This window comes from Tyto alba, unplaced genomic scaffold, assembly GCF_018691265.1.
Source record: "Tyto alba isolate M040663 unplaced genomic scaffold, T.alba_DEE_v4.0 Super-Scaffold_19, whole genome shotgun sequence".
NCBI classification, from domain to species: domain Eukaryota; kingdom Metazoa; phylum Chordata; class Aves; order Strigiformes; family Tytonidae; genus Tyto; species Tyto alba.
In genome coordinates, this window is record NW_024881281.1 from 4,312,566 (window position 1) to 4,336,997 (window position 24,432).

General features: G+C 47.3%; 1 protein-coding gene across 2 annotated transcripts in view; it reads right to left on the bottom strand.

Moving 5' to 3' along the window:
- The window catches only part of RPH3AL (rabphilin 3A like (without C2 domains)), a 42,723-nt gene extending 21,717 nt beyond the window's left edge, over positions 1–21,006 (bottom strand). For both annotated transcript variants that reach the window (XM_033004789.2, XM_033004788.2), the window contains exons 1-5: positions 20,904–21,006; positions 12,758–12,869; positions 11,250–11,393; positions 9,123–9,252; positions 4,647–4,733 (exon numbers count right to left, since the gene is read on the bottom strand). In XM_033004789.2, the coding sequence (XP_032860680.2) occupies positions 4,647–4,733; positions 9,123–9,252; positions 11,250–11,393; positions 12,758–12,834 (438 nt within the window). In that variant the 5' untranslated portion in view covers positions 12,835–12,869; positions 20,904–21,006. The remainder of the gene's footprint in view (positions 1–4,646; positions 4,734–9,122; positions 9,253–11,249; positions 11,394–12,757; positions 12,870–20,903) is intronic.
- Positions 21,007–24,432: the final 3,426 nt, after the last annotated feature.

A 24,432-nucleotide genomic window follows, 5' to 3' on the forward strand; every position in this document is an offset into this window, starting at 1 on the left:
GGAATAACCCTGGGCTATGTTGGTTTATAATGTTCAAAATGGTATGATTGTATATGTGAAAAGAGAAGCCCTGGGGGCAAAAGGGGAGGAGACAACTCTGTTCCTTCAGCACAGTAATCTTCCTCTGCATGGTTTACTCTGATAAACCAGAAATGCAGCCAGCCATGAAAATGCCGTTTAGCCAAGGAGAAGAAATTAAAGGGAAAGTGAAGCACAGGGGGCAAATTAAAACTTTAACAGGTCCCTGATAACTGACACTCTCTTTCATATTCAATGGGGTTTAAAAAAAGCTATCTCCCCCCACCCTACTTAAACTGTTTTCATTATCACTACAATTTTGGATGTGTCAATTCAAATGTAAATGTACACGAATGCTTCCAAGAGGATTTTAATTACGATGATAGCATTGCTAATTATGGATATAACAAAAAAAAAAAAAAAAGTGGTAATTCAGGAAGGTGCTTTAAAGAACCTGGTGGTATCAGTCAAAATAAGGCTGTGCAGAGTTAAACGGCTGGACAGGGATTTGACAAAACACAGCAGGTCCCATTTACCCTTCAGGCCAGGAGGTGACAGGCAGACTTTAGCCACATGTGACTAATTCAACTCAGGCATTACTGCCCCAACTGTTATTAAGCTCACGTGCTCTGCCAGAGGCCTGGCAGCAGGGAATTATTCCAGCTGTGTACGTGCCCACCACAGCTCCTCCCCGGCAGTTTTGCTCATCTGACAGCCGCAGTGCAATGAGCCCATTTTGCTGGAGGACTTGCTCTCTTTCTGCCTCGCACTCTCATCCCCATGGGTGGATCACTGCTTCAGTGCCAAGTTAGCAAACAGGCTCAATGCAAACCTGTGGCCAACGTTTGCTGCAATCAGGGATCAGTGTCTCTGATCGTGCCATGGGATTTCACACACATGCAGAAATAGGTCTGCTCCAAGGAGGATCAGCCCTCCATGATCAATCTCCAGAAAGGCAATGCAAGATGTAAAGCCAAGAAAGGCAATGCAGCACGTGAAGAAGGGAAGGAGGAAAGGAGATTCTTGCCCTCGAAAGTGAATGTGAGTTTGACTGAATTTGCTTCTATCCTTGCTTGCAGGAACAATAAAACACAATTCACATCTGCTTTAATTCTATCACCCTCAGAAGACATTGCAAAGGAAATGGTCCACAGAATCCTGGAAGAACAAAAGGGGGTTTTCAACAGATGCTTCTCCAAACAGCTGGGACAAGTGGTATCTCCTACAGGCCAGTTCTGGCCTAAAGCAGGTGAGGTCTATCTTATTTCAGGAAGAGATGGACATACAATGCAGGGAAATCTGCTGGTCCTTGGGGATGTTCCCTTTGCCAGTAGGAACATCCAGGCTCTGTCAGGTCCCAGCCATGTCAGAACACACTACTTTCCTCCCAGTGCCTCTCTAGCAGCTTAGAGATCCTCACCCTGCATGTACACATCATGCTCAGCAGCTCAAGTGATGCCGAATGTGCTATTTTGCTTCTGCATGATTGGGACGCAAGCAGCAGGCAGAATCCATTAATCACCTCCACTCTCCAGAAATGAGACCGTGTCAGTGCAACTTGTTCCTCATTGCTATGCAGCACAGCCTTCCCAGTGGAGGTTTTCAAGGAAACAGAAAGCAGCAAAGAACACTTCTGAGTGGCTGAGGCTGGGATTCCCAAAGGGATCTATGGGCATCAAGCATTCAACTCCAACTGAAAAACTAACGTAAACAAAAGCTTGTTACTTTGGTTTTCATTTTGACCCAGGGATACTGATGATTTAATTGTAACTGAAGCCAGCACAGATTCTGTCCACACAGAAAAAGGGGAGACAACTACCACATGTTGCTAGCTTAAATCAATCCTACAGGGATAAATAATAACAAGGAAGATGGAGGGATGACAGCTTTAGCATGTATGGGCAATGCAGCACACTGTAGCTGTTAGCTAGTATACGTGAATGTCCCACCTTACCATCCTGGCTTGAGATCCTGGTAGGCCACAGCACTCCTGTGCTCACTCAGTGCACAGCAGAGGCTAAAGGGGACAATTATAGTCCTAGGCTCTTGTCCCAGGCAGATGACACTTATTAACTCTAGCCAACATCATTTAGTCCATCCCGGTTTCCGAATGACCTCCCTTTCTCACTTCACTGCCTGACAGTCTCTCACTAACAGAGTTCAGAGCTTCATAAATATCATGCCTGAATAGCTTGAGCAGTGGTTCAGAAAACTAGATGGCGATCAAAGTGCTGATGTGGAGGCAAACACCTCACTTGGAAACACCACATCTCATTACACCTGCTGGGGGGGCCCTCCGGTGCATCATCAAACACTCACCCACTAGGAGCTGGCCAAGTTTAGGGACCCAACAGGTTGGGAGGTGTTGCCAGAGCTCTGTGGCCTGGGACAAGTCTACTTTACGCATGTGTTTCGTTGGCATGGGCTAAAGGAGAACCTTGCTCTGTCACGCTGTGCACTGAGAAAGGGAGAGAAGGCTGATATTGACTTGTTACTGCATCACATAACCCAAAGTGCTTCAGCACAGTCCCGAAGCTCCCTGCCTACATCCCAGGAAATAAAACAGAACCAATACCTACTCACCATGCAGGGGATTCAGAGGTTAGAAATGTGAATATCCGATCCCAAAGAGCAGACATTCATCTGCGCTCATTGATAGCAAATATAACCTTCAACAAAGAGCATGGCCAAACGGGTTTGGTCCAGAGCAGATGGCAATACAAGGCAGATCCAGATCACAGAAACAGATGGCAACAAGAAACTGGTTGTGAACTCAAGCCCATGAAAGAAACCTGGTAATTTAGTGCATGCCCTGTAAAATTATGACACCTGAATCTGTTTCAGGAACTGCACCAGTACTAGCCATCAGCCTGAGGCCCAAGAGCCTCATCTCTTCCTCACACAGACTCTTGGAGAAGACCTGATCAAAGCCACTTTCCAGGCACTTATTCTGATATTGCCTCAACTTCCTTGCCTTGGCTGACACACCTCAAGGCTTCTGTTAATTCTCATTGCTTCCCTGCTTTCCCCCAAAATAAAAGCAGAACTTGTGGTAAGATAGGGGGGGATGTATGACTTCATGCTTGACTGCGTGTCCACACTGTGACCCTTCCAACCTTCTCTTGGTCAGGGCACCAGCACCACCGCAAGCAAGAAAGGAGACAGACCTGAACCAACCTTAAACTGAATCAAAAAAATAAAGATGAAGCTTAGGGCTGAGAGGTAAGATGAGGCTATTTTTTAGTTAGTCTAAGAGGGAAAGTTTCATCCATTTTCATTAAGGAAGCACTTTGGCTGTATCTCAGGTTTCACAGAGAGAGTGAGCTCTGAAGGTTACTGTACCCTCCCATACTGGCCACATGTAACACTTATTAGACAGGTTAATATTCTTCTCTGTCTGGTGACTGCAGCTCCTTATTGTTTTTGTAAGAAATAGGAAAAAAACCACACAATTATAGTGTGGGATGAGAAAAAATAATACAGAAATAAGAGAATAAAAGAAATAAAGTAAGTTTTAGTCCATACCCATCTCCCTGCAGAACACAAAAAATAGCTTGACCAGCCCCATTCTCCATTTTGGAACCTCCATTTGGAATTCAAAACATCTGGATGGTTCAGTGTATCAAATTCTTAGCAATATCCAAGGAGCTGGAATGATCTCTGCCTGCCCTGCCCACAACCACACTCATGCTCAAAAGTTAAAGGCCAGTAGCGTCCATGTACCCCTCATCTTACCTGAACATTAATTCTGCAAATGCTCCCGCACAAACAATCTCCTTCCATGTAAAACCTAAGCAACGCTAAGTTTCCATAGCTAGTATAAAAACAACTTCATTATCTCAAACACCTGCACAAATGCTCTCACTACACTTCAAAAATTGATTTAGCAGAGCACCCAGGTTTCACAGTTGGTTGCAGTGGTCAGAAATAGCTGCACTGGATTGATGTTCAAGGACCACAAGCAAAAGTCCCAAATAAATTGATTGGAACAAGTGGAAATCCTTCTGTAACCACAGAACAAATTCACCGACTTCACTGTAGAGCAGCACACCCTGATGCTGGTGGATGCTGGCTGGCAGACAAGAATTGAGGCAGGCCATTACTTCTTGCAGTGTAAAGTCAAGGATGAAGGCTATCAAAATTTAGAGACCTGCATTAGAAGTCTCACATACTGGCAAGTTACAGGATTTTGCAGGCAGGAAGGAAAACAGACTTAAAAGCTGCAATCCTAGTTATTTTTAGAGGGATAAATATTGCAGCTATGCTCTAGATCTCTACAGCTGTATTAAAGAACCAGTGTTAGCCAAGTTTATTTGCCACAGAGCTAGGAGGGAAGAAACACAGAAGGTAACAGTCTCTTTATCACTATAGCTAGAAAAATTCCACAAAGCCATATAGGCTGTAGGGACTGGTGTGGTTTTTTCCCCCTCCACCTCCTCACAAACCAAAGTTGTCACTATTGTATGTATTCATTGAGCCTGCCTGGCTCCCAGCCAAGGCTCCCAAACCCCATCCCATGCTTCCCTCCTAGTGCCCACGCACAGGGAAGAGCCCAAGAAAATTCAGCACAGACTTGGGACAGGTAGGGACATGCTGCTGAGCCCCATCTCTCCACATTTGTGTTTTACCTCTCTCTGTTCACTGCAGATCTTGCACAACCAAAGAGGACGTTTCTGGGCTCCAAAGGTTTCTATTCCACACTTGGTGCAAACTTTCTGAAACAAGGAGAGGAAAAAAAAAAAAGAAAAAAAGAAGATGGCATTAGCAACTCCCCAGAGCCATAATAGTCCTTGGGAGAGAAAAGGTCAAGAAGTCTGCCCCAACAGACACTTCTTTCTTATAAGAAAATTGTTCCATGTTTAGGTTTTTTTGTCCTGGAGAACAGTGATTGCAGGAAGTTGCTTCAGGTCTATAGAGACATGAAACAAAGGCAAATCTACAGCACAGTTCTTGACTCCAGAGCAAGAAGAGAACTGGACATGGCAAATCAAACCCCATGACCAACAATCATATTTCCAGAGCGGTTTTTTTTTAGTCCTCTAAATTCTAAAACTCAACCACTACAGCAGGGAAAACAGCAAGTACAAAACAAGCACAAGTTTGTGCGAGACTGGAAATCCTCTCCTCCCTTCCCTCACATACGTAGTCTTAAACCCCATGGCTTCCCCTCCATTTCAGCACACACCTGGCAGCTATTGATTTGTGGCTGCTTAGGAAACAGGCACAACCGTGCCTACATGCACATTTCCTGAGCAGAATGCTTGATAGCGCCGCACGGCCTCTATTGCTGCACAAGGGAACTTTCGTGTCTCTGCTGGCATTACAAGCCATTTACAACCAGAATCACCTAATATTATATAATGAAGCTGATGTGTATCAGGCTTGGCTTACAGCTTGAATGAGAAATTGGATGAATTCTTTGATCCTCACAGAGCAAAAGCCACACACAAGAGGGCCCTGCAGAGCAAAACCTTGCTTAGACAGACATGTGAATTTAATCTCCCCAGCTAAGGTTTTACATATCCCCCTAACCAGGCTGTTCCTTCTCAGAGCCAGGAGGAACGTGTCCAGGGATGAAAGTCTCAGTGGCTCGCTTAGCCCTCAGTGCCCACGCCTGGAGAAGAGCAGCAGTACGATGGTAACTGAGGCAATGGCTTCATTGCATGAATAAACACACCCAACTACTTTGGTCAGTGTAGTCCAGGGGCAGGTCTCTCTCTAAATCTTGCTGCACTGAGAGTGGGAGGCAGCACCAGCAGCCCCACAGACTTTGGTGCTCCTCTCCTCTTTTGTTCCTGTCCTCGCCCTCATCCTTCCAGAGAAATAAGGAACAACCTATTGGGTCTGGTGCATCAGTACTCAACATGGTGCTACCCGAGCCAAGGGGGGACTGCAGATGTAATCAGCAGACACTGCCTGACCTAACCAACATTCTCCCTCCCTCAGACCAAAATCTGAGGAAGCAACTCATTCTTAAATACCCTCAAAGATCCCAAACCCCACAGATATAGCACATTCAAACACTCCCTCTAGTGGAAGTTTCCAAGCGATTTTCTTACTAGCCATAAATTTTGAAAATTCCAATATAAACCAGGGCTTTCGTCCTCCCCTTCTCTGTAGACTAGCTAGAAAATCGCTCTCAACCCCTCAGAAGACATAAAAATCAAGGACTTTAAATGCAGCTCCATTCCTCATTAAATACAAGATTAAGCACTTTCTTCTCCTACTTATACTTTACCTTTTATACATGATCCTGATATCCTCTGCATGGTAAATGACACATTATGCTTTGTCTAACTACTGCTATTGTTAACACATCTGGATTTGCATACATCTTTGTCTTGCCATAATGCATTTATTTCTAAGATAATAAAAACTAATATTAAAAACATTCTTCATAGAACAGAAAACAGCACTTACAAAATCCATCAGGCTACAAGAAATACAGAACCTCTATTCAGCAGAAGGGACTAGCTGAAGGTTAAGTTCTTTGCTACATTTCAAATGCATCATTACAATTCCTGTTATTGAATTAAACGAGCTGCAATGAGATGGTAACAGAGCAAGGCTAGCAAGAAAAATATGAACTTTAAAAATCCATAATTCCCTGACAAGTCATTACTTATTGTATACAGCACTGCACAAGTGATGGATATTCCTGGATGAGAGGGAAGAAACTTAAAGTAACAGTCCACTCCATGTGCTCTACCAAAGGGTTGACTGTTCCCTGAGTTCACTCCACACCATCAAAAAGCAGTAAGGGGAGAACCCAGGCCACCCAGTCAGCATTGCCCTGAGCTCGCACACAGCTGAAAAGTGCAGCCAAGCTGAAAGCTGCTACAAAATGCACACTGCAAAAAGTAGGGTCTCACCTTAAATCAAACTGGATATGAATGCTCCTAAACTGTCCAAGGGACTCCAGACAAAGAACAAAATAACCATCAAAACAAAACAAACAGCCCTTCTCTGGGGTTTTCTGGTCACAGCCCTCCCATAGCCTCAAGCTCACAAAGAGGGGAGTACTACCTGCAACTGCAAAGGGACAGAGAAGGGAACATCTGAATTGGGTTTTGCCTCCTCATTAAAGTACGGGGCTCACAGGAAAGAGGTTAGAAAGCACTGTGGCAATATGACCTAGCTGGCTTTGGACAAGGTGAGAGCAGAATCACCAAGGGAAGAATGCATTAATATAGCACATCCTGTTATTCCACATGCTTGAAACGCAGGAAACAGCTAGCCGTCTCCTGTCTGCCATCCAGCCCTTTATTCTCCACTGGCGCATGTGCACAGAGCCCATGCTCCTCTCCAAGAGGGCTGCCCTGTAGCTCCCATTCAAACCAGACCTTTCACTTCCCAGTACTGCTCCTTCCCTCCCCATCCCTTCCTAAAAAGCTACTTTCTCCCTGGCTTAGGACCCAGGGGTCTGAAGATCTGCATTTACTTTCCCACTCACTGCCTTGCGAGCAATCTTCTGTGTAACCCCTGCCTCAGTCAAGCTACTCCAGTACTTAAAGGGGGCTATGGGAAAGTTGGGGAGGGACTCTTTACCAGGGAATATAGCAATAGAACAGGAGGTAACAGGTTTGAACTGAAAGAGGGTAAATTTAGATTAAATATAAGGAAGAAATTCTTTACTGTGAGGGTGGTGAGGCGCTGGCCCAGGGTGCCCAGAGAAGCTGTGGCTGCCCCCTCCCTGGAAGGGTTCAAGGCCAGGTCGGACAGGGCTTGGAGCAACCTGGGCTGGTGGAAGGTGTCCCTGCCCATGGCAGGAGGGTGGGACTGGGTGATCTTTAAGGTCCCTGCCAACCCAAACCATTCTGTGATTCTATACTTCTGCAAATTGGATCCCGTAGAGAAACTCATTCAACAGCAAAGGCAGCACAGCTCTCCACAGGCCCCTGCCCAGCAAGCACCTGTGGAGGGATGCTGGGACCTCGGTTCTGACTACAAGGGGCACCCACCTTCCTTCCCTCTCTTACAAGAGCTCTAAGCCCAGCAGTGCTGCAACCAACCATGGACTAGCGCAGGCCCAGCCTGGCAGCCTGCTCTGCATGAGAGCTGCATCTCACAAACTCCAGCAGTGCCAGCATAAAAGGCTCTCCATCACAGCCTGCATGGCTGCTTAACCACAGAGGTGCCAATATGCACCACTTCACAGTAAAGGAGCAGGTTTTATTTGGTGCTGTCTTGTGGGCTCCATGGGACATCTCCTCAGTGACAGGGTGGGTGACATTGTTAAGTGTCTCCTTGGCTCCAGTACGCACCAGGGACAGAGTCAGCACAAGCTGCTCCCTTCCACCCTACCACCAGCAAGTCAGAAACACTCCTGCACCCAGCAGGTACCCTCACCTCTCCCCAGGCAACAACTGAGGCACAGTCACTTACAGAGGTATCTCCCCAGGGAAAGACAGGCTTCAAGTGCAGGAAAAACAGCTTCCCATCAGAGGGAGGATAAGGTGGTTGCCTGGGAGATCATAATCTCCACAGCAATACAGATTAACCCCTTGGCTGCAAAGTCTAGACAAGCAACAGTTGTCCCCCAGGGTGCTGGCAGAACAGCAGACACCCTGAAAACTGACACTGCCTTTCAAACAGCACCCGTGCAGTCTCACCAACAACATACACAAAAAACACAGGCAGTCACTGATGCATGGGCTAATTTGTGTATCAGGGTTGGAAACTCTACACTGGTTTGGAACTTGAAGTTGGGCTTGAGTCCTCTGAAGAGAAGCCTTACCGGAAGGTCTAAGGGCAGACCTTGCAGTAAATAGCAGTAAAGCACACAGACTCTTATGAGTTGCATCTGATGGCTGTACATTTCTGCCCCTTCTCCCACTCTGCAAACCCAGAGTGGGAGATGCAGAGGGGGCTGATGTACTACTACATCTCAGCACTAAGTGCAGTTGAGGCACTTTAGGATCCTAAGGAATAAGATAAGCAGGGTGGTGCAAGAGAAAACCTGACAGTCTGACAGCACCAACCTAGACAAGTGGGGCTAAGAGAAGTTAACTCCGCAGATCTATCTAGCTTCCAAGTGGTCTGGTGGCCTTTCCTGGACAGATCTGCTACCAGGAACAGGCAGGAACCTGTGTGACCAAACCCACCTTTTTGCAATCCTGACAAAAGACTGATGTGCTACCCAGCAGCCCGAGCAGTTCACCACAGAGCAGACATTGTGAGAGGCCGTTCCCCATCGCGTTCTCTCTCATGTTCTCCAGCCGTTCTACCAGGCGCCTGCAGGGGAAAAGGCAGAGCAGAGGTCACAGAACTCACCTTGGAAATCACAGCACACAGCCCTGAGGCATGCTGAAAACCTGCAGGCGTGTGCTCCAGACTCAGCCTACCTTTGCTGCTTCTGTGCAGTTCTGGGCCCCTTGCTGGGACAATATGCACTTTCACTTCAGTCTGTGCACTCAGTGTTTCCTATCAGCTGGCTCTTGCCTTCAAGGGATACAAACCCCTGTAAGTCCATCTACTGATGCTCACCAAGCCCAGAATAATCAAAAACTGTGAATACCACTGAGAGGCCTGACTGAGTGAGTGCAGGGCAGACAGCTCACAAGAAGGGCCTGATCCTACATCCTTCAGGAGCTCGAGGTCATGGGGGCCACACAGTCTCAGCACAATGGTTTCCTGCCTGTAGAACAGGAAAAGCCTTTAGTGCTCAGACCAGGGAAAGCCAGACAGCACCAAGAAAGGGCAGAGGAATTAGACTTGCCAAGTCCTACTCCATTTTGACATATACTCCCTGAAAGCAGCACTGCAGGCACACAACTTGCCCACATCCCATTAGAAGGAGGAAGGCCAGACTGAAGCCATCAGACCAAAATGAGCCTGGCTGCAGCACAGGAATGCCAGTAACTGCTCCCTGCTTCGTTTGACAGCCTGCTTGGAAAACAGGAAGCACAATGTCCATAGCAGCAGGACTACAAAAGGGAAGGAAGGCAGGATAAGCAATTAGGATGCAGGATGTGGAGAGCATGCAGAGAAATGCTGCTGTCACGAGATCACTTCTTGGCAATCCTCAGGCATCCATTTGTAGATGGGGATGATAACAGCCAGGCCATCTATCAGAGGCAGTGACCAGCTGCAGCCATGCGTGTGCATCCGGCTCAGGGATGAAACGCAATCCTGCTATCCATGCAACCCCATTCTCATTAGTGCTAATGTCCCATCAACCAAGTCCCATACTGAGCGGAAGGCAAGGTTTGTTTGAAAGAGGTACTACCTGTGGTGATGAGGTCAGACAGCACAGCCAGGCTGAGCCACCATTAGTAGATTTATGATCCTTGACTTCAGCACAAGAGAACTCCCAGGAGTTAACAAAGGCATTTCAGAGAGGGCTTCAGCATGGGAACAGCAAGACTACAGCTTTCTGCAGCTACACCAACAACTGCACAGGAACAATCAGTCCCCCAGGCTCAGTGGCTGCTTCTGGGCTGCTGGGGTCTCCCACAGATCACTGTCAGTTCTCATTAGCACTCACATGCGCTGCACAGGGACAGAGCGAAGCACAGGGCAGGAAGCTGGGCCTGCTGGACACAGGCTGGGAGTCAGTGCCGTTTCCTGTCTCACAAACACAAAACACTGCTGGGAAATGCTGCAGGACTGCTGAACTCCCTGGCTTTAAAGGCAGTGTGTAGGATGAGCACAGATACTGCTGAGGCCAGACCTCCAACAGAACTGAAAGCAAATGGAAATCTGCAGCAGCAAAAGGATACCCATAAATTAAATAATTCAAGCTAGCAAACCCCTTCCAGAGGGCTCAGCCAACTAGAACATAAACGCATTCATTGCTTCAGGCAAAATCCCATGGGGCTACTGCAGGCAAGGGAAAACCTACAGCGCTGCCAGCAGCGCTATCTGAGCCACGCTGTCCACTAGCAGTGGGTGCAGCTACACAGCTCAGCATCTTCTCCAGCCTCTTCCAGAGCCACTGGGGCAGCTGCCTCAGCACAGGCTGCATTTAACAGGGACTGTGTCAGTGGCTGCAACCACAGCAAGCCCCAAGGCTCAAAGGCACAAGAAAGGTTTAAGACATGGAGAGAAGGAAAACATCACCTCCTTCTCAATGTATATCACGTCCAAACAAGTAACATAGGAGGGGAAAATAACTGACCTAAGGTATGCTCTGACTGATGGAGCCTGAGCTCCAGCAGCCAGGAGAGCCACTCCTCTGTCTGTGCTGACCTTTCCTTCTGAGGGAAGGGGACAAATGAACGTGACTGTACCCGATGCGCTGCTGCTCAATGATGTCCAATTTCTCCGCCTTGCGGATGACTTCCAGAATGACCTCAAGTTCCTGCGGGCTCAGAGCCTGCATCTTCCTCTGCTTCTCAGTCTGGAACGTGTGCACCGACCAGCCTGTCTGGAGCCTGTGGGAGGGGGTGGAGGGAAGAATTAAGCTGTCAAAGGAAAGCACAAAACTCCTGCCCTCCCCCACAGGCCAAACCTGCCAGGCACAGAGCCCACATCAGCCTTGCATCAGAGAAGTCTGTTCCTTGGCTAACACCCAAAGAAGGAGTCTCTCCTCAGTGACCAGATCACCACGTCACTCCTCCAGCAGCACCGAGTGCTACGCTGTCTCTTCCCTGCCCTCTCATTCCCCTTTCTGCTCCAGTTTGTATTTTACTACTCCATGTCCTCACTCGGAAAACTAGTGCACCTAGGGCTGGCTGTTCCAGGGGTACCCTTGCAGAGATGGGTGCTGATGCCAGACACCTCAAACGCCAACAGCAGACTCCCGAATACAGGGATTATCTATACCCTCCCCCTTCCAGATCACATGTTTCTAAGGTCCTCGGTTCAAACACACAAATCAGCAGGCATGCTTGGAAATATAAATTCGGCAACTTCCTCCCTTGGTTTAACACAGGCTCACAGGAGAACTTCAGCAAGCCACTTCCCTCTGTGCCTCACATATAGCAGCTGACATATCTCCTTAGCTCAACTGGGGACAGGCGGGAGCTTTCACAGCTCAATTAATTACCATTCAGTGGGGGTTTAGAGGTCACTAGATAAAGTCACAGCTGTTAGCAGAATGCAGCACACTATCAGACACAGCTGTCTTAATGAGGCTTTCAGGTGAAGGCTGGAGAAGTGGCAGTGGTGTGCACTGTTCACAGTCAGGCAGTCCCCTCTGACACAGGGTGACCTCCTATTTTCTAACACTCTGCAGCAGGCTGACCTCACAGTTTCAGACGAGAACAGAGGTGGCAGTGGCATGGTACTGGCTGTCAGAGAAGGAAAGCATCCAAGAAACAAACGCAATTCTAGTGCTTGACTCATCTCCATCCCTTTTGTCTTTAGGTTATGCAGTAATTTAACTTCAAAGAAAAATTAGATCAAATGACAAGTTCCTAAAACAAAAGAGTGCTGGCAGCTGGGGGATGCTATTAATTATATTTAGGGTGCTGCAGAGATATAAGCCTGTCTCCAAGCCCCTCTTTTCAGCCAGGGTAGGGCTGGTAGGATGGACTCCCACCATACACCAGCCATGCTACAAACTCCACTGCAGGCTGGCAGCTCTGAGAAGCAGCCAAGCACCGAGCCGCAGCTTAGCAGGCTCCTGTCGCACCCAAGCAGCAACACTTTGAGGGTACAGGGGTGTCTGTGTGACAGGCAAGGATCTGCCTCCCAACTGGGCTGGGGACGAGGCCAGTGCTTCACACAGATACCATGAAACCATTCAGTCCAGAGCTGAGGCTGGAAGGAGAGAAGGAGGGTGGTGAGGACTCACTTGGCACGCAGGGCCAGCTGCCGGTCGTTGGGGCACACCCACTGGCCCATCCCACTGCCAAAAATCGTGTCAGCCATGGCACCAGGCTGGGGAGGAGAGGCAGGGATCACACCTGTAAGAAGCAAACAGGGCAGCACTTGGCACAGCCTTATTAACCATGCCCATGGGCTGCTCTTCTGGCAAGCAAACCAGAGGTGATCTGCTGGCACTGCACACGGTGGAAGTAGACAGACTCTCACCCACAGACAGCGATAAAAACATATCACCAGCGTCATAAAATATAAGCCAATAAATACCTTCAAATATCTTGAAGGCAAAGCTGAAAGTTTAGATGTTATGATACTCTGAAAAACTGCTAGAGACTCTTCGTCAATTCTGATTTTTCATTTCAAACTAGAGAAAAGTGTTGTTTGTAAAAATAATCTCTGCCCCATCACCTTTAGAGCCCCAACACTGCAGTACTGACAGAGAACGCCACTCTAAAGGACACAAAGAAAGTACAGTTGCTTTTTTTTTACCTCTTAATGGGGTAACAAACAAAAACCCACGCAACAATCAGCATGAATAGTGGCAAGTCATTTCGTTCATTAAAACTGCCTCCATAATAGCCTGGTATTTATAACTACAGCCTACAATAGCAGCTTGTTTGCATTCTCTGATGTTTAAGACAGCACCTTTTGCAGCAGATCTCTTACTGTGGCTCCTGTAACCAGCATAGTCACATCAGTGGTTCCTTGTGTCTTGTGTTCAATGACAATTTCACCATGAACTGATCACTAAAGGCAACAAGCAGCCAAATTCCATGCATTCATGGGAGAAACACATCCCCAAAAGAGAGTTTGCAGCTAAGCAGTTTTGAGTCCTACCAACAGCTCACATGAACGGAAAGCACCAAAGGACAGGCGCAGCCAAAAGATTTCAGTGGAGGCAGAACTGGTTTTGATGTACCAAGCTTTTCTCCAGCTGGATTTGCTCTTCAGCAGAGCAAGTATCTGATGAGCCCCAGTGCACAAATTTTCAGGTATTAATACTTAACCTTCCCCAGAACAGACACTTGCCAGCTTTGAAACCATACCTGCTGAGCAGAGATAACATCTTTAATGCTGTTTGGCAAACACAAATCAGATACTATAGTGGCCAAGGTATATCACCTGCCAGCTGTGTGGTAGTTCCCAAGAAAACACATGTTCTAGTCTCAACCCACAGCACTCTTACCCCAGCAGCGCCTGTGGTTCAGCGTGCTGCACCTACACGTGCTATCTACTGCTGACACATAGAACTTCCTGCTTCTGTGCCGGACACGGAGGCATCATAGGCTGCATGGCCTTGGCCCTCTGACACAGGCAGTCATGGAGCTTGTGCAAATCGATTGATCTCTCCCTGTGCTGAGCTCACATGTGCCACACACACCACACTCACCCACCGGCACAGAAACGCTAACCCATATTAGAGAACTGACAGCTATCTCCTGTCAAACCCCACATCAGCCTTGAGAGTCAAAACGGTTCCCTCCTCTCTGACCATGCAATTTCTAGAGAGAGTCTGAACACAACATGCAAGAGAGAAGAGGAGGAATTCCACATGAAATACAGATTTATTTCACTGCAAGAGGACAGATATATAAAAAGGGTGAGGACTTGTAACAATTGAGCATAATACTCAGCAGCACAGTCCAACTGTACAGCAAAGTGAGACATGGAGGAGATGGGAGGCTGCAGTAGAGGTCTGGCAGAAAAAGAGGGTTAAGACAGGAGCGACAGAGAGAAGTGTTGCATACAATTTTTTAAACCTTTACTACATTAGTTAAGGTGATCACTTTTGAAAGGGATGATCTCTAGAAGAAATCCTTGAGCCCTGGCATCTTTGATTTATCTAGTTTCCCCATGCTGCTCAGTGCCACACATGCCGTGGGTTTGCATTTTCATTTTGTCCCAGAACACCTCCTGCTCTTTTCATCTTCTTCATTATCTCAAGCAAGGAGAGAACACAGTCCCCCCACACGTCCCACAGCAGCTCACACACAGGGGAGCAATCAAGCATTAACAGCAAAAGAATACCAAGGCTCCCACCCCCGGGCCAGCGTTAGAAGCTGAGAGAAGCTACAATTTCACACAGAATGGCTAACCTGGGATTTTCCAGATATTCTGCAAGCCTGTGAGGCATTGATAGAGGATTATATGCACATATAGCCCCCTACACAAATGCATATATTAAATTCATCTTCAGACATACCACATACTCTTCCCTCCCACTCATGCACACCTGAAGAACAGCACAGCCCACACACTCAGTGTCCAATGGCAAGGCTGAATACACACAACCATACCGACACGACCAGCTCTTGGCAGCTGCGGGATGTTTAGCATAAAACCTAGAGCTGGAGTTGAGCCCCATACCACAGTCAGGGCAGAGGAGTTTTCTTTGCCAGCAGCTGTGATTTCAGGGTGGAAAGCAGTGCTGAATACATCTGCCCCTCCTCTGCAGAGCTTTATCTGCTCTAACAGAGCTGAAGGCAAGTCAGAATAGAGCACATCAGCTAAGCATTTTTCTCAGGAGAGACCTAAACACATTCTCCAGCCTCATACCACAGCACACTCTTCTCAGCAGGACTGAAAAAAAATCAAGCAATGTCATGCTCTTTTGCCTCTGTTACTCGGCATATGCTTTATGTTCTCTACCACTGCCTGAGCAGCATCTGCAAAGAGACAAGGAAAACAAAACACAGCCTAGAGATCCACCATATCCCAAAACAGACTTCAGATAGACTATTCCCTAAAATATTTACAGGAGTATTTTATTTCAGCAGCATTGGGTATCTGCTGCTCCCTCTGATGTAAACTGGCATTGCAGGTGGCTTTGCACCTTTGCCTCTGAAAAAAGCCCAGTGTGGTTTGACATAACTACCACAGAGAAGGAAACAAGAATGACATGGGATTGCAGGCCACAGTCTGCTGGGGTGGAAACAGGAGCACTAGCAGGGCTGGAGGGAAAGGAATATCTTGCATGGCCATGGGAACAATGCCAGAGAAATGGTACCAGCATCTGGAAGGTATGAAGCATCCTCCCTCTTATCTCTGTACAGGACAAGAAGTACGGTGGAATCAGCCTAATCAGAAACACCAAGATAGCAAAACCACGCCAGCCTGGGGAGTCATTTCTATGGGCTGTGGTGAAACATCCCTCTCTTGCAGTGAGCCTCTACTGTGTTCTCTCTCAAAAATACTTCAGTGAGCCCCATCCTCACTGACCCATCCCCTCCCTGTCCTCTGCTCCTCTCAGAAGAGCAGAAGCAATCAGTCTCTAGTAGCGAGAGAACAAGAGAAATCCACAGCTGCAAGTACACTGCATACAGAACAAAGGGGAAGCACAAGTACTTAGTGTTATAGAACGAAAACTTCCCACTCTGAGATTCTGCTTTTTACTTGAATTAAGAATTAAAAGGGAGCTCTTATCAATATCCTATGACCTGCTTTAAAAACACTCCACCTGTTTTTTCCTTTCCTATGATGGAGGAAGTCATGTGAAACAAAACCTCATTAAATCTGAGTCCACCTGGCTGCCCTTGGCAGAGAAGCTAAGGGGAGTGCTGTAAGGAAGGAGCACTGCCTGCAGCGAGCCCACCCTCCACACAGGGCCAGGAGCATTTCAGAAAAATGCAGAACTGAGCACATCTCTGCCTGCAGCTCTGAACTAGAGCTGCTTCTGCTGTCTCCATGATGAGAATTGGACTCTGCAGCCAAAGAACAAGGCACCTGAGAACACGACTTCAGTCTGTGAGGGAGAAGTCTTCCAGCAGGGTCTGAGCACAGGGAACAGCAGCAGGGTCACACTACTGATTTGGTCCCACATCCCTGCAGAATGACTACAAGACAGCAAAGTGAGCAGGATCTCACAAGCAGGAAAGATGGAGAGGGACTCTTTATCAGGAAGTGTAGTGATAGGAACAGGAGGTAACAGGTTTAAACTGAAAGAGGGTAGTTTAGATTAGATAGAAGGAAGAAATTCTTCCCTGTGAGGGTGGTGAGGTGCTGGCCCAGAGTGCCCAGAGAAGCTGTGGCTGCCTCCTCCCTGGAAGGGTTCAAGGCCAGGTTGGATGGGGCTGGGAGCACCCTGGGCTGGGGGAAGGTGTCCCTGCCCATGGAAGGGGGTTGGGACTGGATGATCTTCAAGGTCCCTGCCAACCCAAACCATTCCATGATCTTTCCCACTGGACAGTTCCCACTTCCTGGCCTGGAGGATGAAGGCGGGCTGCAGCTGGCTGTGGGGCAGCATGTCCCCAGGCGAGGAGAGACAAGAGCCCTTCCACGCCACGCCACCAAGCCATGCAGCCATGGATCCTGCAACAGGCACACCTTCCCAAAGCAGCAGCAGAGCAGCAGCAGGAGGTGTTTCTGTGTGAACTCCTGGTCCACATTCCAACAACCAGCATGTTTGGCACCAACTACCACTGGTAACCGCGATGGCAAAAGGTTGCCATGTTGGCACGTCCCATATCTAGCGTCAGCTGATGGCAGTATGCAGACACAGTCCTTTGACATGATACTTTTCAAAGAATTTCAGACTCTTCTGTGAAAGAAGGCCAGTTTTCTCAGCAGAATACCAACATAAACATCATGTATCTTTACCTTAATAACTGAGCACAGTCATAGTAGGCCATGCCAAAGGTCCAGTGAGCACAGTACCTACTATCTGACTAGCTCCAAGAGCAGATGTTTAAAGAAGAGTATAAGAACAGAGCACAACACAGCAACACTTTTCCAGAATACCCTCCCAGCCCCCAGAGATCTCTGGATCGTGCATTCCCCAAGCCAGGCTGTTACTCTGTATTTGACACCCTTAACATTCTTCTGACCCAAATTTATCAGCTTGCTTTTTCAGCTCATGGACACTTCTAGCATCATCTCGCTACATCAAGTCCCTTCCTCACTCCTCAAACACATTTTGACTTTACCTTGACCATATCAAAGTTAACACTGAAGGGTCTTGTTGACACTGAGGTAGAGAACACCTCCTCATGGCAGCAAAAGCACAGCCTGCACAACCCCTCCTGCAGCTGGGCTGATTAGAGGTGCCCATGAAGCATCAATTCCTCAGAGTCGTGCAAATACAAAAATGTCCTATACAGGCCAATAAGGAGCTCTCCAGTCAGCTTTCATTTGTCTGGTTATTTCAGCTAAGCAGCTCGTGTTTATATTAATTTGTTTTTATAGGAAATTAACTAGGTAATTTTTTTTTTTAAATACTTCATTTAAAAAATAAAAATTAAACAGTTGGCCAGAGATGAGCTCCCAATTCCCAAGCCGAGCTGTGCTGGTGTAATTAATTCGCCTGCTTTGAGGACGTCACCTCCCCCAGGACTCCCAGCTTGCACCAGGTACCGTGCTGGCCTGTTTTTCCTTTTAGTTGCTGCTCCCTCAAAGAGGCAGTGTAATTACTCTCTGCTCCATGCACCAGACCCCATTATCCCTGGGAAACCTTAGCAACTAAGTGAGTGTTTGCTCTTGTCGCTATGACAGAGGATAAATGACTAGCAGAGACAGATAAGGTTAACCCAGCTTCTGCCTCCCACCCACTGCTGGCCAGTCCCTTTTCTTCCCAAACACTAGTCGCGCAGCAGGGAGACAAGTGCGAGCAGGCAGAGAAAGGATATTTAGTCCAGACACAAGTCTTCCACTCCTGTTTTAAAGATCCTACTGCCACAGTTGTATTTCAAAGCACACAACTATTTTAAAGTGACAGAATAACCCTTGAGGCTGCAGAAGTGTGGCAGAAGACACACACTTGACTTGCACCATACAGCCAAGTCTCAGAGCCAGAGGAGGAGAGTAACTGACTGTACAAGTGCTGGCCCTAATCAGGTCTTTATAAAAGTTTTTCTCACACACAAACCACTTTTAACTGCCCCTTCACACCTATCTCTAGCAGTCTATCAGCCCTTCCAGTGGAAAAGAAGCCTGCATCAACATTTCAGAGGGGCAAAGCAGGCAGGAAGCACAAGCACAATGGAACCAAGTGATCCTCATCACCTTCCTACTCCCTGCTCTCAGGAAGGGAGGGAGTTGGGCCAGCATACAGGGGCACAGCTGAGAAAGGGCCTTTTGCCATTTCTTACTGTGCCAAATCCCCACAGCAGTACAAACCCTTAGCAACAGATGGAGAGCCAAGCAACACAAGGAATCCAATATGGTCAGACTTGACTTGCAGTTCTAAAGCTTGGGCCAACAGATAAAAAGAAAACACAATGGCCAAATAAACACCATAAAGCCTTGGCACGCTTTGGGACAACAACTCAAGAACCCAATCAGACAGACTTTCTCCAGTCTGTCTCATCATGAAAGCTCAATCTAAGCAGTACCAGCACCAACAAAATAGTGAAAAATCTCATTCAGAGCCATGTATTTGGATCTGGTTGGCCCAGCCTGAATTAAACAAAAACCGTCTGCAGCACATAGAAAGTGAGAGGCGTCACTTTCGCATAAGGCTAGGTTGGGAATGAAGCAAGTGAGGATGAGGTTTGGGGGGAAAACAAAGAAAGTTCCCACGCACTAGAGCTGCTTCCCAATCCGAGTAGCAGTGGCAGGAAGCCTAACTGCTTTTAAGATGGAGCTTGTTAAAGAGCTTATAAAATACAATGCCCTGGAGGTCCATGCCAGGCCTATGAGTAGGAAGATAAAATCAGCTCTACAGGAAAACCAACATATGGTACCAACAATCCTGTATTAATGAGAGGAACTTATTAGCATGGCTACTTGATATATGGTAAGCTCTAAAGAACCAGTTTTTGCCCAAGCAAAGCAGCCTTCCGGTGCCCCAGAACCCTACGACACTGGGGAGGAAAGCCAGCACAGTTCCACCTGCCAAGGTGTATCTTTATTTATCGGACTTTGGCCCTATTTCCTTCTGATCCCCAGCCAGGCAGGTGCTTGTGCAAAGTGAATAATTCATGAAGACAGCAGGCTCTTTCTGACTCACATTCTGGGGCAGGTTGATCTGGCATAGGCTTAGGAGAAGCAAATTAGCATCTAAATGGCCAATTAGAGAGACTCATTTCACTATTCTGATATGCTAAAAAGCTCAGGAGGCCTTCTGTGGCTGCAGGTTGGCAGGGTGGAATCGGCACCTCCCAGCCTCCAGAGAAGCACGAAGTTTCTTAGAAAGAATCAGACATAGCAGGGAAGTACCAAGCATGGGCCAGTGTTTGTCAAGGAATCCCTTGCTGGAGAATCGCATGCCAGCCTATTTTGCGGGTAACCTCAAGTGAACCATGAAAAGCACAGCTCATGGCCAGCAGAGAACTCTGCTGAGCAGCCTAACCCCAGGCCTTGCCAAAAACTCGCTATCCAGCATGGCTCCAAGCCACAGGCCTGCCATCATACCTGGAGGACAAAATATCCTTTCTCAGCATCCTTAAGCTATAGTATTGGGTTTAGGCATGCTAGGAAGCCTCTGAACATCACACATGCATGGCCAGCAGTAATTCCAAGACCTTTATCATGCCGAACATTGTTGGTACAAGCAAAAAGAAAGCCATGGACTTTGACCAGGCCCTGGGGAGTACCTGACCCAAGCTGCAGCAGACTGGGCACAGCATGTCACTCTTACTTGCACATACAACAGCACCCATCACACTGTGTCAGAGTGCCCAAAAGAAACACAACAATCCGTCCTCCTCAAGATATATATGGCTGCTTTTACCACACAACATGCACAAGCCCAACAGCTCTTGAAAGCACGCAGGGGCTGGTAATTTTCTCGATGGAACGTCACTTTCAACCTCCCGCTTGTTTCCCCCCACTCCTCCATCACTTACATTGTTACCTTCAGGAGAACTTAGTTGAAATTCAGCCTTGTGCAGTTCACCTTGCTGTGTTTCCAGATTGCCTCCAGCTACATGTTAGAGAAGACTCTCCCACCAGTGAAGCTCTGGGTGAGGGTGCCCCACGCCCCAAAAAAGCTGCTCCTCCATCCCAGCTCGCCAGGGGAAGGGGCCGTACCCCCCAGGCCCCGGACACACTGTTTTTTCCCTACAGGTGACCAGGCTGCCAGTACATCCGAACACCTAAAACTCTGCTGAAAACTCCGCACGAAGCGCCCGTGCGCCCTCCCGGCAGAGCGCTGCACCTCCCGCTCCCACCAGCACACCCACCTGCCCTCCGGCCCGGCCCCGCTGCCCCGGCAAAACTCCCGACCGGCTCCGCCACAGGCCACGCTGGGACGCGGCGCTGAGCCGCCACCGCTGCCGCGGGACAACGCGGAAACGGAGCGCACCTGCGCTGCGCTGCGCCGCCGCGGAAACCGCCCCCCGGCCCCGCTCCGCGCCCCCCCCCCGGCCCGGGCGCCCCCTGGCGGCGCCGCGCAGCACCCGCCCCGCCAGCGCCGGTCGCCGCTAAAGCCCGGCCCGAAGCGCCGGGGCTGGGAGCGGGGCCGCGGGGAGTTGTGCGGCCCGGGGGCCCCAAGGAGGAATAATAAACACAAGTTGACGAAAAATACAACAGAACTATAAAGAAGGAAAGGCGGTAGCAAAAAAAAACAAAACAAAAACAAAACAAAACAAACAAACAAAAAAAAACTAAAACCAAAACGAAACTAGCCCAAAACAAAACGCAAACACACCCCAAAGCAAAATAAACCCCTCAAAACCCAAAATAAATCCAAACCACAAGCCCACCCAAAGGAAACAATCCCCCCAAACAAACAAACCTACCCAAAACAACACAAAAAAAACACAAACCCACCCCAACAAAACAACCCCCTCAAACAAAAACCCCACAAGCACCAAAACAAAACAAACCTCCACAAAAAAAAAAAAAACCACAAACACATCCAAACAGAACAAATGCCCAAAACAAAAAAAATCCCCAAACAAACAAGAGTAAAAACAAAACAAAAAAAACCCACAAGCACACACAAACCAACCCCCTCAAAATGCAAAAAAAAACAAAAAAGCCAACCCCAAAACTGAAACCTACCCAAACAAAACAAACCCCCCAAAACAAACAATTAAAAAAAAAAAAAAAAAAAAAAAAAAAAAGCAAACCCAGCACCCTGAAGCAAAAAAAAACAACCCCAAGAAAACAAACAAACAAACAAACCAACCCCTCACAAGGAAAAAACAAGACTACCACAAAAATTAATTTTGCAGGGGGGAAAAAAAAAAATCAAAACAAGAACACACCACTGCAAAGCAAGGTGACCTTCTGGACTGGGGACAACCAGGGCAGCTCATAACTTTAAAAAATTAAGAGCGCAAAATCTAACAGCGGACACCAGCTACAGAATGTTCCCTGGGATCAGCTGCAAAATTTGGTCTTGCTTTTTTTAGAGTAAAGTTATTACTTCTGGGACTGCTGTGGACGGTCCTGTGAAAGGGCTCCTCATGTCAGCAGAAGCTGCAGGAAAGGTTGCGAAGCAAGAACGGCATGGACCCGGCGTGAACCCAACATGCCAAGACAAACCCAGCCAACCTGCTGGTTGAGCGAAGGACCAAGGGGCTGGCGTGTCTTTCCTCCTGCTTTCACCAGTTGCTTGTAGCCCGCTTCCCCACGCTTCATCATAATCAAACATGTCTCGCTTTGCATTTTGGAGAACTGTACAAATGCTAATTACTGTCCGGTGGGGAGAGGGGAGCAAAGCACTTGGTGAAGTGAGAGCCTGGGATCACACAGTGAGTCAGCAGAAAATCACAGGAAAACAATTAGTCCTCTGCACTAGCCTGTGAACACAGAAATTAGGACTCATCGCTGTATAAATGTCCAGTGGATTCAGTGAGTGAATTTGTCATGTGACAGGAAGGGAGGGAGAGAACAAGAGAGGAGGAAAAGAGAAAGGAAGAGAAAATAAATCCTCAAGTCTGTGTTTTGACTCCCTATTCAGAGCCCGCTCTTGAGAAACCCAGTGGCCCTGGAAGCCTCATCACTTCCATACGTCCACAAGGCTTCAAGATCATCTTAGGGACCTAAAGCCACCTTTTACCTAAAACGAGCTCAAGTCTGAGTATATATTTTGCTTTTTGTCTTAGACAAGTGTTGAAAAACACATCTGAGGAAGCAGTGTTTGCATTAATAAAGAGCCTGTATTTCTGTGGAAGAAAGCACTTGCAGATGACATTTTGCACCAGGGTAGTCCTCCACACAGTCAATAATATAAATAAATTAAACACACTGTTCAGCCAACTTCAGGAAAAAGATAAATTACCTTATTTAACCAGTTGTACTGTCAGGAGCAATAGGCACAGGAAATAACGCACATCTCAGAGCCGGTATCCATTCTGCTGTTGAATTTGCTCATCGGGATCCCCACAGAACCACAGATGCTTCAGAGTCCAACTAGAAGGCTGGGCCTTGATACCTAGAAGTCACAGAGAATAAATATGACATTACATTAAAAATTTAAAAAGGCTAAATATGAGTTTTATCTTGATAGCATGAAGTCAATATTTAATATACTCGTTTCTCAGAAAGCAAGCACTTCCAATTCCACCAAAAGAACCCTTCAAAATCGCTCTTTTATCGATGATGGGTTTCACTGAATTATTCACCAGATCACAGCTGCCAGAGATTTAAAATACACACATGACAAGGACTGTAACGGATAGCAACCTTCTCCTGCAGGCCTATCAGTGATGCTGACAGTTGCACTGCAGATGCCCCAAGCTGATCCAGGCTCCTTTCAGCCCAGCACATAATTGCACGCTGGGGAGCAGCCTTTCTGTGTCACCCTTGGACAAGCACATTTCTCAAGAAATGAAAAATAAATACTACCATTTTCAAACTCATAGGCACGAATGTGTCCTCCAGAAGAACTACAAATGCTTAAGAGCAGCCCTATTGTACAGAAAAACATTCCTAATTCTAACAATCCTGGAGTGCTACAGGAAATTACTCCCAGTTTGGACACTGGGCAGGTAAGCAGGGGTCTGGGCTGCCATTCTCAGCTGTGTCCTACCAGGCAATCAGGGCTGAGGCATTACACTGCTGGTTTGCTTTCCACAGGTTGGCTGCCATTTCTGCTTAGGTCACAGGTTCCTTCAGGCAAGGATTCTCATCTCCTGTTCAGCATTTGACACAAGAATTTGAAGTGGACAATTAGTGTTTTAATACCTGAATGATAATGAGAGTATTAATTATATGCAATTTTAAACACATAGAATAACAAAAGGCCAAACTGGCTGGCTGCTTATCTCTGAAAGACCATTTCATGGGGACGCAAGCTGACAGCTGGCAAGGAGCTGTTGCAGCCAGAGGTGTTCAGCACTCCCTTTGCATCGCCCTGACCGCTCCAGCTCAGCCTGGTCACTTTATAGTTCACAGCAAGAAGGCCAGGATTTTTCTCCAAGCTGTTACTCTGATTGCAATCCTCTACTGTTTAGACCCCAGTGATTCAATATGTATTCGTCCCTCTAATTATCATTCCTCAATAGAAAGGTCAATGATTCAGTCCCTAATCTGAACAAAAATAATCTTTCCTATAGAGCACACCTGCACAAGAATATATAAGACAAAGGAAACATTTAAAGAATACTGATGCTTCATAGCAAATTAAGCTGCTTTTTTTGCCTGTTTTAAAGACAAACTCCCCATTCTGAGCCACTGCTCTTTTTGCTTGCACAAACAAGTTTCAGGTTTAATTATCTTTTTCTTGTTCAAGGTAAGCCTACAGCATCAACTATAACATTT